General features: G+C 36.2%; 2 protein-coding genes across 5 annotated transcripts in view; both read left to right on the forward strand.

Annotated features, from left to right (window-relative positions):
- The window catches only part of LOC137406031 (uncharacterized), a 36,023-nt gene extending 27,242 nt beyond the window's left edge, over positions 1-8,781 (forward strand). For all 3 annotated transcript variants that reach the window (XM_068092545.1, XM_068092548.1, XM_068092547.1), the window contains exons 6-10: positions 540-651; positions 2,559-2,717; positions 5,384-5,587; positions 6,153-6,318; positions 8,145-8,781. In XM_068092545.1, the coding sequence (XP_067948646.1) occupies positions 540-651; positions 2,559-2,717; positions 5,384-5,587; positions 6,153-6,318; positions 8,145-8,329 (826 nt within the window). In that variant the 3' untranslated portion in view covers positions 8,330-8,781. The remainder of the gene's footprint in view (positions 1-539; positions 652-2,558; positions 2,718-5,383; positions 5,588-6,152; positions 6,319-8,144) is intronic.
- Positions 8,782-9,301: 520 nt separating this feature from the next.
- Positions 9,302-18,088, forward strand: LOC137405752 (uncharacterized). Of its 2 annotated transcripts, XM_068092135.1 has the most exons (6): positions 9,302-9,349; positions 10,970-11,194; positions 11,893-12,016; positions 12,689-12,804; positions 14,733-14,786; positions 17,268-18,088. In XM_068092135.1, the coding sequence occupies exons 2-5, from the start codon at positions 10,995-10,997 to the stop codon at positions 14,770-14,772; spliced, it is 480 nt and encodes a 159-aa protein (XP_067948236.1). In that variant the 5' UTR covers positions 9,302-9,349; positions 10,970-10,994; the 3' UTR covers positions 14,773-14,786; positions 17,268-18,088. The 2 variants fall into 2 exon arrangements, with proteins under 2 accessions (XP_067948236.1, XP_067948235.1); XM_068092134.1 differs by lacking the exon at positions 14,733-14,786.
- The last annotated feature ends 323 nt before the right edge of the window (positions 18,089-18,411 follow it).

Raw genomic sequence — 18,411 nt, forward strand, 5'->3', positions numbered from 1 at the left:
GCTTGGCCCATTCCAAAATCTTCCCAAACTCGCCCATTTTGGCATTCATAACGAAAAGGAGTAAACATAGCTCCTTAATTGAAATACTCTACAGTAACAGGTTAACTAAAACCAAACATTTTTTCAACATTTTAAACTTTGGCATTTGTGAATTTTCTAACTTATAGTCTGTAATTTTACTTTTTTATCATTTTCTGCCAGTTCTGATGAACCAGCCCCATCATCAGTAAAGGTCCTTTTAAAATATCTATCTCGTGAGACTCTAAAATGCTTCATGCAATTAGCTTTAAAATATACGTTGTTATCCCCCCCAAGTGCTGCAGAAGAACAACTGATACTTTTAAGGCTAACTATGAGACGCGATATTTTAATCGTATTTGAGAACTTGTACCGATTTGACACTTTGTCGCTATATGAAATTTCTTGCATAGTACAGAGCAAAAACTTCACATAAATTTGTTACGTTCAGTGGACTTTACGTAAAATGATTTGAAAACTGGATTTGTATTGTTATTGTTGTTAGTATTGTGTTGCTGCAGGTGTATGGCTCTTGTGATAAGAAAGACTTCATCAGATGATATTGTAGTTGAGCGGCCATTCATAGTGCACAGCGTGACTGACGGCATCTATGAACAGGTGTCACTAGGGCAGGTGGGTAAGGTTAGGCTCTTATTTATATAGTTCATCATTGGAGTTAGACTTACTAATCATCATTCTTATCATTTAAAATCTGGTATGTTCTGCTATGCTCAAATGCCAACCTTTGGTTATACCATAATAAAGGTTTCAAATTCATGGAACTATATTCCATTAAGGCTATGTAATTTGAAATTGTTCAACTGTTTTGTCAAATTGTTTTATAACATCACCGTAACTGTTGGCAGGAAATAAGTCAATAGTCGATATCGGTTATCCCTGGTACAAAAGGCCTTATTGGTTTTACTGTTTAAATAGCTTTCTAACAAGGTAAGGCGCTGTGTTTAGTCATCAAATGACATTGTTTATATGTTATACAGCTTGACCTAACAGCTTGTTATTACTTTAAATCATGATAGTTTAGAATTAAGCGTGTCTTGCATGCCTCAGCAAAACCTAGCTATGACTAGCAATATTAATTTGCTCCGATTGGCTGAAAATAGCATCCAACTTTTCCTTTTCAATTTCAGATCAGTTCCCAAAGTATCACCTCTTAATATCTAGTTGATCTTGTCTTATTCTTCCTAGAAATCAGTCTTCGTTCTTGACTGTCCAATAAAAATATTCAACTTGTCCATGTGCTTTAGCTTTTGCTCCTTAATTCGCTATCCAAATTTGCAAATTTTAACTTTTATTGTTCCTGTTAATTATGCATTACATCTGAAATACAGCTTGCATTGAATACCGTTTTCATGCCGACTTCCTTCCATAAGCGCAGCGTTTTCTCATCACAAGTCAGTGTGACAGAAAGGAGTGTTGATCACGTCGCGTCGTCTATAATAACATTTTTTTCTTTGCTGTCAAATACTTAAACATGTCTTTTTATTTGTTTCCTGTACTTTTTATCATTCTTTGAATATATTTAAACTATAAATTAATCATTTCTTTAAAATGCAATTGTTTTACCAAAGATTTCTGCTATCCTCAATGAGTAAATGCTACTTACACATTACAGTGCGAGAGAAACTATTATAGTATGCCTTCTAGTATTATTCCTATTCTATCTTTCATGTTTCAACTGGTTAACAAAGATTGACATACCTATTTATACCTCGCTTTAAAAGTAGGTTTAATAAGATCGGATATATAAACAAAAGTTGATTGGTATTTTGGTTGATTTAATCTGCTAGCTGGCAGGAAATATCAATTTTACCTGCTGGAAAACCTGTTGAATCAATGTTGAAGATTTCTTTTACAAATTTGTAATATCGGTACTCATTACGGTTTAGCATACGTGATGCACAACTACACTGTTTTGCTACATCCACTCTTTTCTGTAGTACTAGTGCAATAATGTTTTTGTCTGTTGGCAGTCACTCAAAAATATATTTACGAAAGGTTTCTTTGCAGCTATTTTGAGTTGAATGAGATGAAAGCGTGTCAGTTGCCAACCAAGCCGCCTCCAGAGTGTTTAAGGTTCTAAATTTTGTTCGGTGTCGAAAACATAATATCTCAGAGTTTTATTCAAACTCTGGAGTAATTTATTACAAGTTGTTTATGAGCTGGAATATTGCGTATTACGTATATAAGTTCTTTTTTGAGGGCAAAGTCAAGGTTACCCAAGCTCAGTTCATCTGCTCATCAAAACTTGACAAGAGTTGTTGAGAGCCGGTGTATTGAGTCAAGCTTAAAAATCATTTTTTATTTCGACTGACTCCAAATAGGCATTTTCATTTATAAGAAAGCAAACGGATGTTGTGTAGACGAATTTGATATATTTCTCATGTTCAAGAGCATCTTGCGATATATTGCATGTGATACAGTAATTAGTTTTTAAAATACTACTCAATGCATTGTTTTGTATTTCAGTACTTTGTCATATGCTCTGATTGGTGTGATAATATCATAACCTTTGGTAACAGGAATGTTCAGAAAAACCGCTACAGTTTAACGGCATGAACTCACTCATCTCTTTACCTAAGACTGGGCTCTTCCTCGGCGACAACCTCCTGGTCTCAGCGCTGGTAGAGAACCCCACTCAGACAAGTAGAAGGGTGAAGATTGGAGTGAGGGTTGTACGAGTGAGTCACCTATCATATCTTATAACTGACTGTGGTAATTAAATTAAGAGCAAAGCTGAGCTGGCAGCAAGAATGTCTCATTCACCAGCATTAATTTTTTTGCTTTTGTTTGTAAGGCTGTACTTTTTTAGAAATTTCAAATACTAGTTAGACATTTTTTTGTTTGCAAAGACAACTAATTTTGCCAACAGTTAAAACGACTGCTAAAGACTCTTTATGTGACTTTATGTGATTTGTCGAAAAATTATGATTTAAATGTATTTGTACATTGTGGTTTTACCCGCAGCTATTAGGGATTGCCCGCTCTCCGCTATTGGAGTTAATTAGGTCACCATTGTTCCTCATAATATTTCGTTAAAGCGCAAAATGTGATATTTTTAAGCTTTGCTTGTTGTATTAATCTATGTTGAGATTACCTTTTGTCACTGTAATCGTAACTCACATGTTTTTTATGAATATCTACATGTATTCATCAGCAAAAGGATCTGAAGTTCATTATTTGCTAATGTTATGGTTGTTTATGTAAAATCTATAAACAGTAGCAATAATTCTGCATGGATGGTAATAGTTCTTTTGGTTGAAATAGAGTTACAGTTAGAAATCAAGTAAAGCAAAATGTTCCCAGTCTATGAATAACCTCTTGGTTATTATTAAGAAGCACTGTAGCCCCTGCCAATTGGCTATGTGCAGAGTTTCTACGCATGACATGAGTGGTTGGAACACATTACCTATCAAGTGAACGGCGCTGCTTTTTGCCAAATTTAGTATAGGTTCCCATTTATCTAGTAGTTATACTCTGTGTCTAACCCATGTCAACTGCTCTAAATAGGTTATCTAATAACCTCCAGCCAGCAAGTCATTAGTTATACTCTGTGTCTAACCCATGTCAACTGCTCTAAATAGGTTATCTAATGACCTCCAGCCAGCAAGTCATTAGTTATACTCTGTGTCTAACCCATGTCAACTGCTCTAAATAGGTTATCTAATGACCTCCTGCCAGCAAGTCATTAGTTATACTCTGTGTCTAACCCATTTCAACTGCTCTAAATAGGTTATCTAATAACCTCCAGCCAGCAAGTCATTAGTTATACTCTGTGTCTAACCCATGTCAACTGCTCTAAATAGGTTATCTAATAACCTCCAGCCAGCAAGTCATTAGTTATACTCTGTGTCTAACCCATGTCAACTGCTCTAAATAGGTTATCTAATAACCTCCAGCCAGCAAGTCATTAGTTATACTCTGTGTCTAACCCATGTCAACTGCTCTAAATAGGTTATCTAATAACCTCCAGCCAGCAAGTCATTAGTTATACTCTGTGTCTAACCCATGTCAACTGCTCTAAATAGGTTATCTAATGACCTCCAGCCAGCAAGCCATTAGTTATACTCTGTGTCTAACCCATGTCAACTGCTCTAAATAGGTTATCTAATGACCTCCAGCCAGCAAGTCATTAGTTATACTCTGTGTCTAACCCATTTCAACTGCTCTAAATAGGTTATCTAATAACCTCCAGCCAGCAAGTCATTAGTTATACTCTGTGTCTAACCCATGTCAACTGCTCTAAATAGGTTATCTAATGACCTCCAGCCAGCAAGTCATTAGTTATACTCTGTGTCTAACCCATGTCAACTGCTCTAAATAGGTTATCTAATAACCTCCAGCCAGCAAGTCATTAGTTATACTCTGTGTCTAACCCATGTCAACTGCTCTAAATAGTTTATCTAATAACCTCCAGCCAGCAAGTCATTAGTTATACTCTGTGTCTAACCCATGTCAACTACTCTAAATAGGTTATCTAATGACCTCCAGCCAGCAAGTCATTAGTTATACTCTGTGTCTAAACCATGTCAACTGCTCTAAATAGGTAATCTAATGACCTCCAACCAGCAAGTCATTAGTTATACTCTGTGTCTAACCCATGTCAACTGCTCTAAATAGGTTATCTTATGACCTCCAGCCAGCAAGTCATTAGTTATACTCTGTGTCTAACCCATGTCAACTGCTCTAAATAGGTTATCTAATAACCTCCAGCCAGCAAGTCATTAGTTATACTCTGTGTCTAACCCATGTCAACTGCTCTAAATAGGTAATCTAATGACCTCCAGCCAGCAAGTCATTAGTTATACTCTGTGTCTAACCCATGTCAACTGCTCTAAATAGGTTATCTAATAACCTCCAGCCAGCAAGTCATTAGTTATACTCTGTGTCTAACCCATCTCAACTGCTCTAAATAGGTTATCTAATAACCTCCAGCCAGCAAGTCATTAGTTATACTCTGTGTCTAACCCATGTCAACTGCTCTAAATAGGTTATCTAATAACCTCCAGCCAGCAAGTCATTAGTTATACTCTGTGTCTAACCCATGTCAACTGCTCTAAATAGGTTATCTAATAACCTCCAGCCAGCAAGTCATTAGTTATACTCTGTGTCTAACCCATGTCAACTGCCCTAAGTAGGTTATCTAATGACCTCCAGCCAGCAAGTCATAAAATATTTGTCAAATCCGAAAAAAATTTTAATATGAATTTCATCATTTTGGCATGATTGGAAGCAATACTATTGGAATGTTCATGCATAAAATATGGAGATGTGCTCGTTCAACTAAATAACGCAGTTTACCTCATTGACCGCTGTTTATGCCTCTCTCATGTTGGTCTAACTGTAGAAAATAGTTGGACACGGTGCACTTGACTTTGGCCTAATCAAGGTTAACCAGACGAAGAACTTTCTGACAGTTGTGACAGATCGGTGGAGCAAGTTTTTCAAGGTTCCTAAAAGAGGCAACAAGGGCTTTGAAGTGGAGGTTCCGTTGAACCTCATGGAGCCAACCACTAAACACACTCTCATAGACATAGAATATCTTGCACACGTTAGTGTTCTATTTACATTTATAATGTATATATATACATTATGTAGTTTATTTATACGTAATGTATAGGAGACCAAGCCATAGAAAAAACAATGAACTTTCAAGCTTATTATTTACTAGTACAAACAGTGATATTTTAATGGGTTTTTCAACGGTGTTAAATTTTTGGTAAAGAAATTAGTTTATAAAAGCATAGTTATGTGTATCAGTCATATGACACCCTTCGATAGAGTTGTCTCATCTTAAGTATTGCATGAGCATCTTGGCATGCATCAAGATGCTCATGCTTGTATTCATACACAACTCTCACTAACTGTAATCTGTCTTTTTGTGGACTGGCATAATCTATGAATAGAAAAATGGTACAACTGGTTTGCATTTAGCAGTCAAATAACTACATCTTATAACGTAAGCTACCTTGATAAAAATAATGTTTTCTCTCTCTGCTATTGTTTTAGCTTCATTAGGACAGCTTCAATTATGTCTGTTTATAATCACATTGAAGAGTTTGAAAGCTATTTATTTTTGGCTCAATAGAAAAATTGCAGTGTTGTTCTTGTTTCAGGTATCTTTTATTACCCAAGGGGTCCTGAGTGACAGCAAAGCCAAATCCGTGACCTTTTCAATCACCATAGCTCCTCCCACAAGCCTCGCACAGTATCCAATTAGTTATGCAACGATCGCTCCAGAAATGAGTTACCCAGAGTTCCAAGTTGACCCTACGACTTCAGGTCAGGCATCATAGAACTATTCTCTATTTCTTATCTGTATAGGTTCGATAGAACTTGGTATTTTATGAAATTCTCTAGCCGCTAATGGTTTTAGCTTGTTGCCAGTCTTTGTTTTTCATTTAGCACTCTGAATCCTGATCACGAGATAATTCAGAGAAATGTTTTCCCATCTGACCCTACACTTGAGTGAACTCGGCTCTGTTGTTTTGTTTTTCCACATTTCCGGTTTATGTAAAACTAGCTGTGCTACCCGGCGTTGCCCGGGTATTAAAAATCAGCTTATAAACGATGAGAGGTAATGGGAGTTGCCTGTCCATTACTATTAGCCTGGCACATTGCCAATGGATAATTTGAGTAAGCTTACTAATAAGAGCTACCCATTCTCATGGATTTGCATCGTGACGGAGAGCTGGAGCGTATTGGCTCCCATATAATGACATATATCACCCATCAAGATAGTGTGGCAAAATTGGTAAGATGTTAGACCGGCGAACCGGTGGGGAAGAGATCAAATATTCTGCGATACGGATTCTTTATTTCAAGATTTTAATAGCTATAATTGGAACTACACACATATTCACATACCTACACGCAAACTTTGAGAGATGTATAGATTATAAAATTTTGGTCACTTTGTGTGGTATACGTTTTTAGTGTAATTCAGAAATTTCCAATTGATTGGACTATAAGTTATTGAAATAACGCCAAAATACCGAAGGCACTTCTAATCGACTGAGAAATAAAAAGGGCTGCTGACAAAACATTAGTTTCTAATGACACACTCATTGAAATTGTTTGTAATGAAAGATCAAAAATAGACAAAGCTAGAAAGCTTCCTCTCTTCGGCAGCCAGAGCTTTACACCAGACTATATGTTTTTTCGTTCATAAAAGGTATATCTACACTCTATCAGGTTCTGTGTACTGCAATCATTATGTGTTCTCAGTTTTTCAGACCACTTGCACGTCACATCTGTGAAAATGTGTGAAAATAAAATTACCCAATATATTTGTTTTCTGCTTTTATTGAGTTTGACAAGCTTGGAGCGTCAAAATGATATTCAGTTGAAAATGAATGAGTCGATTTTTACAGTCGATGCAAAGTTATGAAGATGGTCCTGGATCATGGGACACGCTTGTGTATACAAGGTTATGCTTGTAAGGGTTAATAGTCGTTAAGTTGGTAAGATTGAAAACCTGAAGTATTTTACTTGTAGCTGTTTCTCTACTAAGGCTTGTATTTACTGCAGATCACTCATCTGTAATAGAAAGTATATTGTAGGCTCCTTCCTGTGTTGATCACATGATCCAACTAAAATCCTTTTGTGATAAGCTGGTTCTTCTTTGCTTAGTAATAGAGGCTTTTTAAGACGGTTGTGCCGCGCTAACCACAAGTTGGGTTTACTTCATAAACTTGAAGGTTTAAAAGGCTGCCAGTTCTGTTCTGATTTTTGTCTAATAAGAAAGAATCAGCACTCAATTTTGTGTTTATGTATGTGCAAATGTGTACTTCTGCATATGATGTTTATCAGTGAATTTGTATGGAGGATTTCTAGCATTTGACAATAGCAAATATTCTATAGACTCCATTTCACCTATCTTGTCATTTCAAAATAAAAGGCCCGTCTCTGGATTGTCAACTTGACAGTAGCTTGAAGTGTTGTTACATCGTCTGCCATCACTCGTGTAGGTGTGCCTTAAAGAGCTTTGTGTTTTGTAAACGATAGTTGGTTTCTTGTAGAAATAAGTCTAAAACGTGAATAAAGCTCTGCTCGCTCTTTATATGTTCTTTTTACACGACTAACCTTAGCAATGTTCATTATTTTAGGTACAAATAGCAATGACTTAGGGGCAGGCATGGTGGCCAACATTTATCCGACGCTGGATGCTGCCCTCGTTTCTGCTATGAGGTACGACTTGGAGCCATCAGCACCAGAGTTGGAAGCTAGTGATGAGGACAATGAGAGCGTAATTCTTCCATCATACGAGGATGTTATTGCTGGCAAAGTCTAAGACACTCATCCTCAGCAACAATGATTTCTTCCCGCAATTTGTTAATGATCAAACATTATTAGCCTTTGTTGCTCATCGCCAACAGTGTTTTACTTCGTTTCCTCGCCAGCATTTCCGCAATAAAATATTTATGCAGCAGGTTGTAGACATCGTGTCACTCGGCTGGCTAAAGTTATTTTTTATACAAACTTAATATTTTGTGCAGCTTTTAGTCATACTCGCGTATGTGTCTGTTTGTCTTAATAGAATATCTATTCTACAGGGTGCAACTTTTTCAGCTCGCAAGTCAGAGGATAGTCCAAAGTTATTAGTATGTCAAAATTACTCTTAACTTCTTTTATTTTTCTGTTTCTCGGTATGAACTTGGTTCTGCAACTTATTGGTTGTTGTATTCGATATAAGTTTATTTTAGTTTTATTCACCACTCAAATAAAGGGTTGTTGAATTGATAAGCAATGTCAAAGTGAGTTGACCCATGTTATTGTGCTAGCGTGTTACCGGGCCTTACACGCGTGAGCTGTTAGGCTATTACTAGTGTCCACCAGATTATCTGTATAGTAGCTATGAACTTTTGACGACTTTTCATCCAAGCTTTCTATTCTATGCTGTGGAACTGAAGGTTGAAGTGGTAAGTTTCAGTTTAACTCACTGTACAGTTACATGCCGTTCGAATGATTAAGTTTGTAGTTTTTGCGTGCCTATCTGTTCGGGACACAATATTCTTTGACAGCTCATCGTCCGCAGCAGTTATCCTCTCACACTTTCGCTAAATGTCATCTCGCGATGGTGATTTCGCCCAAGGCATTTGTTCACAGGTTGTACGCATACAAACCGACTTGACATATGCAAAAGCTGTTTAGAATTTGTAGGCTAATTTGAATTGCAAGTTGAATTGAAAGTTCTACACGAAGTTGAAGGTAGCAATTAACGCCCGTATTCAAGGTTTGAAGGGACTTGAGCGACTACAAGTGACCTAAAAATTGTCAACAACCGGTTTGGAAAAAGTGGCGCAGAACTGCGGTCATATGCTGCTTGAGATGATAACTACGATATTTGTTGTTTTTAACAAATCCATTCATTCTTAATTATGGATAAAATTATTTAGAAAAATTTTCATTAATATGAATACTTATATATTGAGCATTTCCATACTATTACATAGGTTGTTCATATACTAGTCATGATTGCTTAGCATTATTTAAAACGATTTTTTATGAGATAATTTAAGATTACTAGATTCATTGATTTATTATTCGCTAACGATTTTGTGTATGGCAAATATGATGCGTTAAATCGTTACTTCATTTAAGAAAATAGATTTTGACTAGTTTATTCCGAAGACGATTTGCTTTGATTGCTGCAGGCTGCGCCCATTGTCGAATGCGTGTTAATGTTAACAAATTTGCTAAATTTGCATACTAGCTTACATCGTAGCAATAAAAAGCTATAAAATATAAGATAAGCAATTATCTTAATTATGCTCCGTATTATATGTAACTAATACTATAATAGTGGCTAGAACTTTGCCGTAATTGATAATAAAGCTATCGAACATTAACCTTTAGCCGAATGAGTGTAGTATTTATTTTATAAGTACAAAAATCGACCAACTTTTTTATAAGAATAGTGTCTAACATTGATAAGACGCTTTGCTTTTTTGGTGCTTAGCAATTAAAAAATGCAAAAATCGTTTGCTTGTTGTATTCATTATACTGACATGCTGAATATCGTGCTTATATATGTACTAGAGTGTTTTGTAAATGTCACTAAGGGCTTTGGTGCCATAAATACTAACAAGCTTTGTGACTTTATATAGCAAGACATATACACCAGTAAAAAATACTTTGATTTCATGTTTTTAAACAACTTAATGAGTTTATACAGTTTATTGGCTTATTAATGGCTTGTTTTGTTTGTTTCAGTGAAAATAAGGTTTTATACCCAGCTGAACATCATTTGGTTAGGTTTTAACTGCAATATTTACTGCACACTCTTTATTTGACAAGTGTTTTACTCAAATGCTGATGTTTCCTAATAATGTATTATTAAGCTCATCAACCTCTCACTTTCGCAAATGAACTTGTCAACCAACGATTTAGTGGTTTATATGTGTGGATCTTGCACACATATAAACCACTAAATGGTTTATTATCATCACCACTAGTACCCCGGCAGTCTCGAGTGCTGTGAGAGATCCTCACGTGTTCCAATAAAGCACAGGGAATAATTATATGCACAGTAAATCTTAATGTCTGGAGGGCGAATGGCTCGCGAATGTGTTAGCGTGCCAGGTGGTGAAGCTGAATTTTTTGGGTTCAAATCCCATATGATGCAATCTTTTTCCTCACTTCCAACCATAGCTTTGGATAGACAAACACAGCTCTCTTTATAGTAAAGATCATTAGGTATACTTTAAATGTATATGTATATACCTATATTTATATATATATACCTCACTAGGGTTCAAATATATTACCTCTGCGTCACCTGTAGGCTTTACTGAGCTAACTACATGGCCGTTTACTTCTGATCATCCGTAGCGTATCTTTAAAAGTTGTGATTCACAACTACACAAAATACTCAGTAGTTAGCTTGTATGCGTGTGCTGCAATCCTAATAAGTTGGTCTACTATGTTGCAGTGGCTAGAGGATATCTAGGAGCATTATGGGAAACTCAGGAAGTGCTCCAGTATCTTCCTCCGGTGCTGTTGAAGAGCGGATAAAAAAGGAGAAAAAGCGATGCAAGAAGTTTTGCTGTTTCTGCATATGGTGCAATTTGTTTGCCATCGCAGGAATTGTGGTTGGCATTGGTCTTATGGCTACCTTTATTAACAAGAAAGATGCTAAAGACCCTGATGTGGCAGAGTAGGTTCATGAGTTAGCATGTGTTTCTATTAGCTATTCTCTAGTTTCTCTAAACGTACTAGCTTCCCAACTCAGTAATTCAATAAGTTTATTTTCTGTGTACTATTTTCACCAAATCGTTTATCGTTTTTTTGCACTTTCGTAGAGTCATATTCCATTCCACCACCAAGGTTTATTCTGTAATCTCTTTTTGTTTATGGAATCACCCAAGTTCAACAGTCTAATTTGATACATAATGTTACACAAACTCTAGTAAAAGTGTGCCCAGAGGTTGTCAACATTAAAAAACTGATAAAATAATACCCATGTATCATTACACTATTCAAAGTAGGCCTATTGAATTCATGTAATAACTCTATAGGGGTGGTGCTTGTCTTGGTAGATTTGTAGTTTTTCTTCTGCAATGCATCTTTATTGAATGATGACCTTACCTTGTTGCATGCCCAAGTTTCACAATAAGATTTTTTCCCTTTTATAAGATGCCCTCTTAATATGATAGCAATCATTTTTTCAAAATGGCAGACATTTTTGTTTTTTGTCAAGTAGCCTATTTCGCTTTCAAGCAAGTTGCATGATATTATCATAAGTAGTTCCTGTTTCCTCCAACGATCTTATAAATTTCAATGTGAATGTGATCTCTTACTCTCAATGTATATTTTTCGGATACATGTCAATGTGTTTCAACATTAATTTCACAGAGCTCTTGGGTACACAGGAGTCGGCTTCCTTGTCCTCGGATTCATCCTTCTTCTAATTGGCGTGATATTTGCTGTCGCTCTCTATTCTGTCTACCAGAAGCTCAATGGTAAACGCAGCACAAAGGTATGACAACTTCTATCCTGCTCCCCCACTTGTAAATGTTGTTTACAAAAAAACAAAGAGAAGACAACTTTAGATGAGATTTATTAAGCTTCCTCAGGTTTGTCAAAAGTTTTGCGGTTGATTAAAAGATCTCTCCTTCATTTTGGTCTAACAGGTTACTAAGAGGGGGTGTATTGCCTTCTGTTTCACTCAAGTAGTTCATTTTATTCTGCGATTCAAGTCACTCGCATGAAAGCATTGACTAGTCTGTTGTTTTTTGTGACACTGAGGTCAGTGGTAGACTCAATGGACGAGTCTACTTGATAAGTTGACAGGGAAATTTATAAGGCAAGTGGGAGTTTGTTATCTGTTGCTATTGTAGCATCGTCTCTTGTTTCATGTTTGAAAAGTTAATCATTAGAATGTCAGCCCGACCCGTATGAGTCGGCGGAGTTCATTTGTCTTAGTCCAAATGTCTTATGTTATCAGTTGCAGAATGACCAATTACAGGTCAGGAATTTGAGAAGGCTTTGGATTCGGTGACTTGCAGACACACCTAGAAATTTATAGTTGGTCGATACTACTAAGTTTGCAAATGTGTGACAAGCTGCCTCGCACATTAAGTGTCAGATCAGGAGTTGATTTAGTGTCATCTTCTGTCAGTGTGTCTACAAATAATAATAATTTTCCTAGGTATTTAAGCCACCCCAGTATGCCCATGGTACAGCCCCATATCCACAGCAAGATTGGGGTGAGAATGCCAACCCTCACGAGCCTGAGGTTGCCCCTATTCCTCCTCCATACTCCGCGTATGTATTAAAATACTTCACTGTAATCTTTGTATTGCTCATTGCCTGTTGTGACACTTCATGTCTGTCATATCTTAGGGCTACCTGCATAGGATATTCAAGTAGGTGTGACAAGAGAGGGCCTCTTCATATTCCGATTCCTTTTAATGCTATACTTGGATTGACTTCTTTTTGTCCTGCTCACTCAGCGCTCTGTTTAACACGATTATGTTATTAGACAATTATTATATATCCGTGCTGCTACCTGTATATAATAGTTCATGAAAAACATTAAAAGATTTTTATATTTCAAAGTCGACAAAAGTTGTAGATTGGAAGATTTTTTTGTTGGCAGCGTATTTGAACTTGTTTCATAACAAAGCAAACTGAAGGTTAGACGAACATAAGTTTTATTAGCCGTACAGTCTGTTTTATTTTTAATTTAAGCAGTTTATCATTTTAATTGAGTTGTCATCTCTCTGTCAGTTTATTTCAGAGCTCTTTTAAAGTTACTTTTGTTCCACGTTTAGGTAAAGCAAGCTGTTGATGTTACCTTATTAGGGACAGTCTTAGATGGAATCACCATGTTTCATTTTATTTGAAACGCCAGTTATATTATATCTGGCATATTTGGTCACAGCTCAAAAACATCTTGATGATGTATACAAGGAATCACACTTTATGTTTAGGGGAGCTGATTAATGAATTGATGAAGGTCGATGCTTACATATAGAATCTCTCAGTTATTTTATTAGATGAAGCAAAATCATTGTTAAATTTATTCCTACACTTTTCACTTTAGCTAATTGATTTTTAAAACGTTGCTACTTTGTACAAGGGCCGATATCTTTTACCATAATTAGAGAAGTAATGATCGATTTGACCCGAAATAAAATCGGAGGGATCAGCGCATTTATTTTCTAGTTTTAACTTACGTATTTAGTAGTTATAGTATTTTACTATTTTTACAATCAGTGATTAAATAGATTGGAAATTTCCAGTGAAATATTTATCTCCACTCTACTTTCCCTACAAACATAAGCGACACGAAATTACTGTCACCGTCTGCACCATCAGATTCATCACTACTTTTACTACCGAATGTGGATTCAGAGTTCAAATGAAACAAAATTTTTGCCTCATCTTATGCACAATGAGACGTACAATCTTCACGATCGATCGACATTTCTTTTGAATATAAAAGTGCTGAATTGAACAGTTATATTTTTCATTTCCAGTTTGGAAACGAGCGCAATAATTGGTTAGGTGAAACGCCATTTTGTTTGTTTGTTGTAAAAAATAAGTTATAGGTCTACTCCTAATACAAGTCGAGCAATACCATTTTTTCTGACGATGCATCGAGCAGCTACTAAAGTGGCGCCCTGTATGGAATACATGATGTCGTATGTCACTAAAGTGGCGTGTCCTAGCGAAAGAGTTAAGACAGACAAAGGACTACTTCCACTCACATCCATTTGGATCATTTCTAAAAATAGCACTTTTCAAAGTTGGTAGACTTTTAAGAACTAAAATATTCAAGGTCAAATCTTGCGCTAGTTCCGTTATTGGTGCATGAATGCACCGAGAAAATATTTTGAAATGTTGGAAAATATTCTTTCCAATATAAGTTGGCTTTAACAGGCGAAGCGGTTTTGAGAAAAAATCCGTTTCTTATGTAGAGATTTGACTATACTCAACTGCAACATTTATATGTATGTATATTGGTTGGTATAGTTGATTATGCTTTCATATTCTTGTCTTGTATTACCAGATGCAGCGCTGTCTACTGACTTTCTTTAGCTATTTGGACGTCCTTAGCAGTTCAGGGTAAATTGTTTTAACAAACAACCAGAATTTTCAAGTAACAACGGCACATGAAGAATACTACATCCAATTGAAAGAAGCGGCAGCTTTTGATTTCGTCTCAGATATAGTTTATCTGTTTGCAGTAATGATGAGGAACAGCTGATAACGCCTGAAATACATTGATAAATGTTACTGAGGTGGGCTCTGAATCAGGGGCGCCGTTAGCCGCGGCACTTTTTGGTTGTGGGCTATCATTACGCTTGCCTATCTTGAATTACTGGTTTTGGGCTTGAATCTATAGTGTTTTAATGGATATGTACAGACATCGTGTGATAGTTTTAAGATAAGACAACATGGTTTTATATCTAGATAGTTGCCGGGATCGCCATAGCTCTTTAGTGTTAGAGGCGCTTTTAGATGCATTTAGCAATGAGTGTAAACATTTTAGGTCCATAATACATGGAATCATTTGTAAAAAATTGCATTACTTTTAGCTGGGCCTGTGTGTTGGTAACGACTTGGTACAAATCAATTTGTTGAATGTGATTCGCCAGTCAGCTAAACAATTCGGTTTATATAAGATTTGTGTTATCGTGCATTGATATTTCAATATCGATAGCTACAAGCAATAAGTCTAGTGATGCCCAGGATTTCATTCATTTAATGCCAAATAGCCTCCAGTGGGTATTCTAGAGGCTGGGTTCTCGGGAAACGGACAGTTTTGAAACCGAATATTTGTATCTACTTTGCAAAAGGCGCGGAGCGGGTCCGTGTGAAGTTTGGATTAAAGCTGTCAAAATATGATGAAATGCATAGTTTATAGGCAGACTAATAGACGCATACAGAACAGCGAAGTGGATTTATTAACATAGATAGTGCAATGTATTGTTAAAGAGAATCATTTGAACAGTTAAATATTCTGTTGCAAAGGAGATCTTGTGTGTAAACACTCTTTTGATTGGAGGTTGGTCTCCTATCACTTCTGTTCTACAATGAGTGATCTGTTATCACAGCCTACAAAGATCTCAGGCTTTTATTTCGTGCACCATTGTGTACTTCACCTATTGCAAATCCTACTAACCTACTGTCATTCTTCTATAATTGTAAGGAGTATACCGATCACTATGTGCCCATGACACCGGTAATCCGCAAGTCTGCACCATTCGCAAGATGGAAACAGGAAAAATCTGCCAGTGAAGCCAGTTTCGTTACTCGCAAATTTTTACCAAATGCTTGCGGAAGATGAACACAGCACTTGTGAATGATGTGTAAGATTTGCCGCGCAGGCTGATCCATTTTAAGCATTTTTCACACTTCAATCGTTCTTATTGATTTGAGCAGTTCCAAATGCGCCACTATGACCTCTGACATAGAAATCTTCATCTTTTTAATAAAGCGTCCGCGTTAATCCCTAACATGTCAATGTCTATTGAAACAATTATAGCATGGTAACCCTACACGCGCATAACTCCTGTGTCATAGAAACATTGAATGTAATAGAAATTTCACATGAATGAATAGGTTTTAAGAGTGTTAAATTGCCTTAGGTTGATCTTGCACAAAATTTTGATTGATGACATCAAAAAGTATCAATATCTTTTAATCATTTGTGAGTATGTTTGATGTTGGAGCTGATTTAATTGCCAGGATGTTTCCAGATAAAAATCGTCAAAACTTGATCACAGGTAAAAGGCATAGATCAAGCGCAAGTGCAATTATGACGTCTATAGTTGTAAATAGACCAGCAGAATAGAGACGTGTATTGCTGCAGCTTAAACACAATAGCAACTAGTGACATCATTTCGCACATTTTTTTCGCCGAGTTTTAACCGCGATCAGGTTTTTTAAATTTGAATCTTGAAATATCTTGCCATTCAGATCGCCTCAAACATAAAAAAAAACAATCACAAATGATAGGAGACTACCGATGCTTTCTGAAGAAGTATACCAAAATTTTGTGGAAAATTACATTTATGATGGCTGAACATTGTTAAGATTTACTGCGGAGCTGGTAAGGACTCTAGTCGTTGGATAAGCTCTTACTAACTCCTTCCATTCTTTAATCTCCTTCAAACTTCTGCTCGTCTTCCTGTCTTTTAGGCTTCGCTCATCGGTTTACTGTAACTAGAATTTCCTCTTACCATTAACTGTGACATACATGTTTAACATCGTCTTCTATCTTTGTTTTTAACTGCTTTGGTACAGTCATGTGTTGTTGTTCAACAGACCGGTTTTGAAGATTTGGGTCGAACCTTTGAACTAACACCTGGTAAATATTAAGGGCTATAGATCTGTTTATTGGCTGATTGATTTATATACCTTTTACCCACAATTTTAAGAGAATGTAAAATTTAATTTTTCTATCATATTCAAGCATGGACTATCAATATGGGATATAGTGTGCAGCAGCTTTTGCTTCACATTTCATATTGCACGTTTTGCATTTCACATGTCAAACAAAACATGTGAAACATGCAAAATGTGAAGCATTTTGCATGTTTCATGTTTTATGTTTCTGCTTTTTTTTACATTTCATGCTGCAACAGATGATTGGTTATCCAAAAAAATTAGACATTAGATTCCTATAGATTGCTAGTTGCCAATACATTTTCTGCAGACATGACTTTCTTCACAGTTAGGTTTCCTGTTAGCATTGTTCCATGACATTATGGTTGCAGGGAAGACACGATTGTACCCGAGACTATAAAACCTGAAGTACATTGAAACCAGCCAGTGATCAAGGACCTCAACCATCAACATACTCACTAGTTTGGCAGCCACTCATATTCATTTAACCCTCTCCACTTGAATCCTGTTCAGCAACAACTGACTTGACATTGACCTTTGGTTTCTCTCAAAAGCTTTCATACTAGTTACTAATCTTGTCACCGGATGATGGCACATAGTAAGATGTCTCACACGGCGTGTTTCCCTCTGACGGTACTTCACTACTCCGTTTACCATTTAACAGCATGGTTTCCTTTTAACTTACTGAATTTGAATTTTATACAAAGTCACGGGTGCTTCTGTGTAAGCTGTTTATTTTTTCGACTGCTGTATAGTTGTACGGAATATTCCAGCATCAAATGGTTGCAATTAGCAAGAGAGTTTTTATATTTTATAAAAACCTTTTGTTAGTCGGAATGTCTAGTAATCACAGGTTGACTATTCTTACTTGTAATCTCTCTGTTTTTATAACAATTTTCATATCTATTCTTTTTCTAAGGTTTTGTTAAAGGTTTTACATTTGTCGCACTGCTGTCATCAGACCGCATTTTATAATGTTTGTTCTATAATACTGTATTGAAAATTATTGTAGACTTTGATAGTAATAATGTTCTTTTAGCAGCTGACAGTTGTTGGCCTATGCAGTCTATTCGCTAGGCGCTCTGTTGCATGTATTTTGAGCATTTACAGTACTTCAGGCAGGGCAGACCTTGTGTCACACAATATTTACTATTAATTTATCAGTTATACAATTATATATATCAATGTTATACCCAAAGTTTTGTTGTTATCTCGTGACTAGGCAGCATAACAATCTCTTGTTGATATTTGATGTGAAATTAATCATCTGTGACAGTTTCTGAAAAACTTCATTAATAACTGATTTTATGGATGCTGCAAGTCAAGCAACTCATACAAAATATTTGCATAGGTAAGACAAATCCAAATAGGGCAGTGGTACAATACTAGCACAATCTGGAAATGACAAAATATATTGCATGTGAAGGTTGATCATCAACCCTAAATCAAAGACACACTATATTGAAAAGACCATATCAATCTTGAAATTAAACAAAATATTAAATGCTTTTTATG

This window comes from Watersipora subatra, chromosome 10 (genome assembly GCF_963576615.1).
Source record: "Watersipora subatra chromosome 10, tzWatSuba1.1, whole genome shotgun sequence".
In the NCBI taxonomy this organism is placed as follows: Eukaryota; Metazoa; Bryozoa; class Gymnolaemata; order Cheilostomatida; family Watersiporidae; genus Watersipora; species Watersipora subatra.

Bases quoted from the DNA above. Each gene is read 5' to 3' on its own strand.
- LOC137405752 (XM_068092134.1), top strand. From the start codon at position 10,995: ATGGGAAACTCAGGAAGTGCTCCAGTATCTTCCTCCGGTGCTGTTGAA. The intron at 11,195-11,892 runs GTAGGTTCATGA...TTAATTTCACAG, and splicing joins AAAGACCCTGATGTGGCAGA to AGCTCTTGGGTACACAGGAG. The intron at 12,017-12,688 runs GTATGACAACTT...TAATTTTCCTAG, and splicing joins ATGGTAAACGCAGCACAAAG to GTATTTAAGCCACCCCAGTA.